The sequence below is a fragment of the Halichoerus grypus genome, chromosome 10, assembly GCF_964656455.1.
Source record: "Halichoerus grypus chromosome 10, mHalGry1.hap1.1, whole genome shotgun sequence".
In the NCBI taxonomy this organism is placed as follows: domain Eukaryota; kingdom Metazoa; phylum Chordata; class Mammalia; order Carnivora; family Phocidae; genus Halichoerus; species Halichoerus grypus.
The window spans coordinates 122,660,743-122,669,039 of record NC_135721.1 but is presented as its reverse complement, the minus strand read 5'-3'; the positions used below and the strand labels follow the sequence as shown (position 1 = coordinate 122,669,039).

General features: G+C 45.1%; 1 protein-coding gene across 1 annotated transcript; it reads right to left on the bottom strand.

Annotated features, from left to right (window-relative positions):
- Positions 1-410: 410 nt before the first annotated feature.
- Positions 411-6,455, bottom strand: SRSF6 (serine and arginine rich splicing factor 6). The gene is made up of 6 exons (XM_036096079.2): positions 6,206-6,455; positions 5,833-5,981; positions 4,393-4,517; positions 4,039-4,247; positions 3,459-3,542; positions 411-3,361 (listed from the first exon to the last, which is right to left on the bottom strand). The coding sequence occupies exons 1-6, from the start codon at positions 6,310-6,312 to the stop codon at positions 3,001-3,003; spliced, it is 1,035 nt and encodes a 344-aa protein (XP_035951972.1). The 5' UTR covers positions 6,313-6,455; the 3' UTR covers positions 411-3,000.
- Positions 6,456-8,297: the final 1,842 nt, after the last annotated feature.

Genomic DNA, 8,297 nt, shown 5'->3' with positions numbered 1-8,297 from the left:
GTAGTGTTCCATGATTCATTGTGTATAACACCCAGTGTCTAACCTTTATTTAAAAAAAAAAAACTTAAGTAATCTCTATCCCCGATTTCTAGGGGCTCAAACCTACAACCTTGAGATCAAGAGTCACATGCTCCAAGCCAGCCAGACACCCTAGATGCTAACCTATCTGCACAACTCATGGCTTATGCTTACCATTTCATGGATAACATTCAAGCACCACTGTTAAAGACTTGCTCAAGATAAACCATCCACTGTGTTGATCCTAAATGCAGGTCTCTGAGGAACTGAAAACAAGACCTTTTTCTCCTACTTAAGTCAGGAATGGCCTGCCAGTGGCAACTCTAGTTCAAAAAAACCATTTGCCAAATATTTGGCACTAAGTGGGAATACAAATAAATTCAAAACGAGCCTTTCCCTCAGTAAGCACTTTATTGAGGAGATAAAGCATAAAGGGGGTTAACAAAGTGGAGGAAAAAAAGATACCAAAATGAAGGTAATTAACAACACAGGACTGGACCAGTAAACCACAGGAACTGGGAGGACTCAAGCTGGCCTTAAAGGCACTACGGCATGTCAATCAACATTATCCAGTCAAAGAAAGGGGAATCATGATGTTGCTCATTTGTTTTTGCTCTTTCAGTTTAATATTCTATCTGGCCACAGATGTACACATGGCACGATGTAGATGCTCAGATCCTACTTGTAAGTTAGCAAGGAACTAAACATTTCAGTCAACTTTGTTCTCAAGTAGGCCAGAGTTCTAGGGCTTTAGCATATTCAATGATGCAGAGGTCCACAGGTATGGACTAGGACTGGACTTTCACTAAGCTGGTCTTTGCCATTACCAGAAAACTTATGGGTGTAGGCATTTACCTTACAATTACCCACTTTGGGGGCAGCTAACAACGTAGACAAAACCTGCCTATGACCATGTGATGTTATACTAACACAAGAAAGCCCCGTTGAAGGATGACTTTACAAAGTCAAATTTCACACTGTGATATTCCCCCCTCCTTCCTTTTTAAAAGGCTATGGTTTTAAAAGCTTTTGTTTTTTCCCTGAAAACAAGAGAACTTTGGTCAAAGCCAATTCTTAAACCAAATTCTGAAAGCCAGCTGGAGACGCGCCTCTTCATGTAAGAGTTGTAATTTGTTTTTTCAAGTAGGCAAAATAATGAACTATGACACCAGTGTCTTCTCTCAAATTCTGGAGTTTATACAGGAAAAAAACCCATTTCTTATGCATATCTAAATTTTAGAAAGTATGAAAGTAAAGAAAATAAGGTCATGGAAGAAGCATCAACCTTTTAGGGCACTACATTCCTAAGAGTAGGCTCCAAGATTTTATAACAGGAAGCCCAGAAATTTCTCAAAAACAAGTCTTTCTACTCATTATCAAGTACTCCCAGCTACTCTGTGATTTTGACACCTAAAATCTTCGACTCAGTTTTTTTCAAGCAGCCCCATTTTATCAGATATGCCTTCTGGATTATTTGAACCTACAAACCAACTCTTAGTAGATTATGATGCTTTCTAGTCACACCTGTGGCATGATGACACTGTTATCACCATGCCCTACTATATAGTACAACCCAGCCCTTGATACCTTACAGTGAGCTCCTAGAAGAAAAGAAAGCGGAGTCAAATAACCTACATCCTAGTTTCAAACCAAGGTTAATGAGTGCTTTTAAATAAAGTTAAAGTACTTGAACAAAAAGATATAAGGTAATTCATTTCTCAAACTTCAATTTCAACTAATTAGGTCTACACATATATGGACTAACTGGTTACCCAGTACCTCCTACAAATTTGCAGTATAATCTGGCTTCCACAGAGTATTATTATACTTCATAATGAAGTACAGGAAGTTTTGGGTTTACCCATGTAAATTCTTCTCAAGCCAACCACACGTTGTAAAGTTACAAGGATGATCTAACCAATTATTACATAACCTCATCAACTACAAGAAGGACTGATTGTTGGGTAGAATTTTACTTTAATCAGCAACTGATCTTACCAAGCAACCTGTTAAGTGCCTGTTAAATGTAATGATCTTCCAGCAGAAAATGCAGTATTTGCTTTTCCACTTTGAACAATATGCTAAATTTCTAATCAAAGAAAGGCTACTTCCATTTTTATGTAACATTAAAGACCACAGAACCATACTCTAACAAAACACCAATTACACTCACCACTCCCAGAAGGTGGAATTACTAGGCTAAACGGGATCCCAAGTGTTAAGAACTTCTTCAAGAGTTTGATCAAATTTAAGTTTGAAAAGTTTCATTATTTAAAATCTACTAACTTAGGCAAAATGATGTAATTGACTACAAAACACCTTTTATTTTTAACTTAACTCAAAGGGGCAGATAGACTTTGGCAAATTTGATTAACAGCACAAAATGTTATCCAAATGGAATAATTTATTGCTGGTCTGAGGCTTGCCTTCTTTTACACATGTAGAATTTACACTGTTTCCACAAAGAGCAAATTATCAATATTTAAAGGAATTTAATAGTGACCTATTCAGTAAGGCAATCATCTTGGTAGCAAATTTTTATTGAAATCTTACATAACTCAAGCTTTATAAAAAGCCAACATAATTGAAAATCAGGATCTCCCTCTAAAGCCTTAGGTATTCAAAGCTCGAAACGGTTAATTTAAAAGCAAACAAAACAACAAAAATCCCTGCAGCAGATCCTGCTGAAATACTTAAAAAAAATCTAAATGAGCTTAATCTTTACAAAAGTTATTTTAGCTCAAAAGCTATAAAATCAAAGTTATCTTAATTCTACAAAGAAGGGAGAGGATCTTCGACTTCATGCCATTTCTTTAGAACCTCATTTTTTCATCAAATTTGGCCACAAATCAAATTCCTGTGTGCCCCCATTTTCAGGAGATTCCTCTTGCAGAAGAGGCCAAGTACAAACATGGAAGAATAACTGCCTAAGCAAGTAGGAAAGTGTTCCATAATAGTGTGCAAAGAATATAGAGTTCTAGGTTAATCTCTGGAACTCGATCTGGACCGTGATCTGGACTTTGAACGAGATCTAGAGCGGGATCTTGAAGCTCTTTTTGGTGGAGGGGACACAGAACGTGCCTTTGAGGGTGGAGCAGGTAGGGGTGAATTTGAACGAGACTGGCTTCTTGATCTAGATTTTGACTTTATATCACCTTTTCCGTTTTCTTTGGGGGAACGAGATCGAGAACGAGACCTGCTTCGAGATTTCTCATACTCCTTAGATCTGCTTCGAGAGCGCGAACGGGAGCCCCGATCAGACTTGGGCTTAGATTTGCTTTTTGATCTAGATTTCCTGCCTTTTGATCGAGAACGTGATCGACCTTTGCTCCGAGACCTGGATCTGGACAAGAAGAGTTGGATTTCTCTTTCAGTACCTTGCCAGAACATACAAGTACAGTAACAGAAAAAGAAGAAAAACCTAACAGCTTAATATTTACCGGGAGCGACTTTTTGAGATGCTTCGAGATCTACTGCGGCTGCTCCTGCGACTCCTACTTCGTGACCTTCTTCTAGACCGTGACCTATAACCAGAAGCATAATAAAAATCTTAATCTCAATACATCTCAACACAAACTTTTGTGTTGTTTACAAAAAATACACAAGCAAAATATAATTGTTTACTACCAATTAAATCCACCTGAAAGCATCTTGGAAAAGAACCCAATGATGCACGATAAAAAAAAAACCAAATACCGAACTAATTTCAATTGTCTCAATTCATGGGGCGCCTGGGTGGCTCAGTCGTTAAGCGTCTGCCTTCGGCTCAGGTCATGATCCCAGGGTCCTGGGATCGAGCCCCATGTCGGTCTCCCTGCTCTGCGGGAAGCCTGCTTCTCCCTCTCCCACTCCCCCTGCTTGTGTTCCCTCTCTCGCTGTGTCTCTCTCTGTCAAATAAATAAAATCTTAAAAAAAAAAAAAAAAAAAAAAAATTGTCTCAATTCAAGTACTGCCATTTGAGTTTTCTTTGCTCTTGGCAAATATTGTTTCCTCTCCTCTCCCTATCTTTCAACAAATTACCTTGATCTGCTTCCAGAGTAAGATCGCCTATGGCTCGTTCGTGGTTTATCCTCAATGAGCCTAATATTTCTGCCATTTATTTCTGTACCATCCAGTTTATCCAAAGCACGCTTCATGTCAGAATAGGAACGGAACTCAATCACGCCTTCATTTGTGCGTTCTTTGTGAGCATCCGCATAGGTTACTTCACCTGCTTGTCTCATGAAATCCTAAAAGAGCAACAAGACTAGTCAAACCTAGAAAAGTAAAGAAAAAGATCTACATACTGTACTTGATTCTCAGAAATAAAGTGAAACAAAGGCCTACCCTTTAAACATTAGCCATATCATTTTTATCTCAAATTATAGCACGTACCTTTAAATCTTGCCAACTGCAACGACTAGAAAGGTTTTCTACAATAAGCCTGAATTCTGTACGAACAGGTGGTCCATATTTGTCTCTGCCAGAGGTTCTCCGACTGCTGTATCCACCTCCACCACCTTTATCACATGAAGAGCATAATTAGGTGCTTTGTAATGATAGGGATGCATGTTTTTTTGAAAGTTAGTACAAACATATCAACTTTTATTTACTGGAGTAGGACTTTGCTATTATATTGCTAAACCTTCGATACAGTTGTGATTTGCCATAAATTAAATTAAGGGCAAGTCAAATAGACTAAATCCAACTAAACTCCTCCTACAATCTGTTAGAGAGTGACTGCTCCTTTATTCAATTTACCTCGCTAAGTTTTATTTTACAGAACATTGTAAAATATAAAACTTAACTGATTACATGCATTTCTACATTTTACAAAAATGTTTACTAGTTACACTAAGTACTTACATCACAGTGTGAGGTTTTTGGTGGTGGTTTGGCCACAAAACACGCAAGGTAACAGTCACCTAGTTCAGATTAACCAGTTTTGTCTAACCCTTGGAATCCTCACCATCACCCTGCGTCTAATGGCAAAAGGCTGCTGTCGTCATGGCTTCCGGTAAGGTCAGCCAAAGGGTCATAGGGCAAGGGTCACACAATGTATGGAAAAGCCAAGGCCAATCAGGAAAGGCAGTCATCTTAGCCTCAGTGGACACAGCCTCAGCCCCATTGGTCACTTTCAAATTGAAACATCAAGGACTTGTTAAAAAGTTTGAATTCAACATGCAACAATTTCAACATCAAACATTTAACATAACCAAACCCCTCCCACCTCCTCCCAATAACATGCCCCAAACTAATTCGAATACAGCATAAAGCTTATTTAAGTCTACTTTGTGGTACCATACCACATTACTTCAAAACAGTATTTTCTTTGGCCCCCGCCAATTTTAATAACTCTAAGACCTAAACTTAAAACCCCTCCCTGACCCCACCCCCACCCCACCCCCACCCCCGCCTGCCCTCACACTTCTACGCTAACACATTCACATTTCTAGCTAAAGCACTGTCAGGTAAGCAAGGGAGATACAACAAATACAGCCATCCCTCACTTCCTCCGTGGGCAGAGCCCACGACAGTGCTGACAGGGGCCCAAACCACCCCCCTCCCAACTTAGCAAAAACCAATAAATAGTAATAATAAAAAAACCCCAAACACCCCACCCCTGCTAGGCAAAACCCACAACCCAATCCCCGCGCTCCGGCGTCCCGCGGCTGCCCCGGGCAGGCGTGAAGGCAGCAAAGCCCGGGGACACTGGAATCAATGGACTCCTGCCACCGCGCCTGCCCGGGCTGGGAGGCCCCACCCCGCCCACCCTAAGCCTGCGCCCTCCCCCCAGGGTCCCAAGGACGCGGAGCGCGCGGGCGTGGGACTCACTGCGGCTTCCGTAGCTATAGCCGTCGCGATCGCGGCGCGGGCCCCGTGCGTGCTCCACGATCACGCGCTCGCCGCAGAGCTCTTTGCCGTTCAGCTCGTAAACGGCGTCGTCGGCGTCGCGGGAGTCCTCGAACTCCACGAAGCCGTACCTGGGGGCGGCGCGAAGGCCGGGGACCGGGAGGCGTCGTTAGGCCGGGGACGCGCACGGGCACGCTCCCGCGGCCCCGCGCGCGCCCCCGCGGCCCCGCGCCGCCGCCATCTTGGAAGGCCTGCCACGCGGCGCCGCGGCCTTGGCCGTCTTCCGTCCGGCGGGCCCCGCCGCCGCCAGACCCGGGGCGTTGCGGGAGGACGCGGGCGACCAGGCCCGACTCACCCATTTTTGAGGTCTATTTCGAGGAGGCGGCCATAGCCACTGAAAAAGCGCTGGATGTCCTTCTCCCGGACGTTGTAACTAAGGCGTCCTATGTAGACGCGCGGCATGTCCGTGGCGGGCAGGTGCCCCGAAGGCTGGCTATCGAACGGCGGACCGCAAGGCAAAAGCCGCGGTGCGGGTGCGGGGACGGCGAGAGCCCGAACACGCGCCTCACACCGCAGCGGCGGCCGAGTCCAGCCACACAATGGTGCGCGCGCGCCAGGGCTACGCTATAAGGGCGGGCGAGCTGGGGGCGGGGCCGGCGCGTGACGTCAGCGCGCAGCACGTACCCTCCCGCGCTGGATCCCTGGGCTCGGGGTGACTTGCAGGTCCACCGTCCGCGAGGTTTCGGGGAGGTGAGGTTCTGCTCGCTCACACTGTTTTCAGCACCCATCTTTGTAAACGCAGTGTCCCCCCGTCGAGCCACACACTTGTCTTCTAATTTGTACTTTCTAAAAACTTCCTCTCGGTGATCTCTCCCGGGAGAGGCGCTCGGGAGGCAGGCCAAGAGAATTCCCGTTTTTCATTGGTTCTCGAGGTTGTCATAATAGGCCTGCATGGTCTCTGATTGGCTCCTGAAAGCGAGGTGGCTCGTTTCCTCCACTGATGGGTTCACGCTCAGCTTGGCGGGGAACTGGCGCTCCCACACGGATGATTAGCTCATTTCACCGCATCCCGGGCTTGAGCTCGGGGTCGCGGTGACCCGGCCGGGATTGCGTTGCGAGCGCACACTCCTACTGTTCTCTGTCCCTCGTGGTCTCACTCACAGCCATCATCAGCCTTGACCGCCTCGCGGCACGTCCCCCTCTCCCTCCGTGGGTCTTTCTGGAAGCACTGGCAGCCGGAGTCGCCTGTAGATTGCTGTGTACGTGGTAATTCCACGCTCGCTGTGGCTGCTCACAAAGGGAGCCTCTGGCCCAAGAAAGTTGAGCAAGACCTGACAGCCCTCCTGCAGAGGTGCGCTCTCTCCGGTGTCCCAGCGCCATCTCTTCCCCCAACAGGTTGGAAGGCACCTTTTCTATGAGGCAGAAATACACATTTTTTTAGTGAATCACTAGATACCTTTTAAAGCTGGAGAACTACATGAAAACCCCGAAGAAGTAAGTTTAAGTGGAGAGCAGAAGGCCCTGGTGTACTCTGAAACTTGACTACAGGAAAGGAGACTGGGAATGAGGGAGCAGAGAGGTGGGGAAAAACCGCGAGAGCACTGGGTCACAGAAGCCAAGAGAGGAAACAGTATCAGTGAGATATCACTGGCTATTCAGGTATTTCCGAATATTCCAGCTCTTTTTGAGTGGTCCAACCTCAGTATTCTTCAGCTGGTTCAAAGAGGGCGATTTTGCCCTCCAGGGGACTTTTGGCAAAGTCTAGAGACAAGGTGGTTGTTGGGACGGGGGGAGAAGTGTTAATACTGGCGTCTAGTGGTAAAGGCTGTACGGTCTGTGCCTAAAGTTAGAGAAATACAATACAAGGTAGATCTTTAAAAATTCTTGGCATATACGAATTAGGGAAAAGAATTCAACAGTGAGACATTTTTACACATCAAATTGTCAATATTTAAAAAATTGTTACAATTCATTATGGGCAAGAGGTGAATCAAGAAATGCGCTGATACAGTGTTGGTTGGACTGAACATTCCTTTTGGGAAGGTAATGGGGTAATACTTATTAAAGAATGTGTACGGGGAATGGGGTGTTGCCTCCTCTCTTTGCAGTTCATGTGCCCAAAGAGAAAGATGCAGCTGACGCCATCCTCTGCTTACTCTCACCTCTTTCCCCAGAGCCTAGTGGTTACCCCTCTCTGTTTTTTTTTTTAAAGTAATATCTATACCCAGTGTGGGGCTCAAACTCACCACCCTGAGATCAAGAGTCACACACTCCACTGACTGAGCCAGCCAGGTGCCCCACAATGGCTACTCTTAACCAAAAACCCCTAAGGCACTAGCTATAGAAGAGGACACGGTCTCAAATATGACTAAAGGGAGTGTTGGGTCATCAGCATTCTGTGGAGTCTTGATGATCTAACTCACCTCTGTTGATATTTTGGAAGAAGA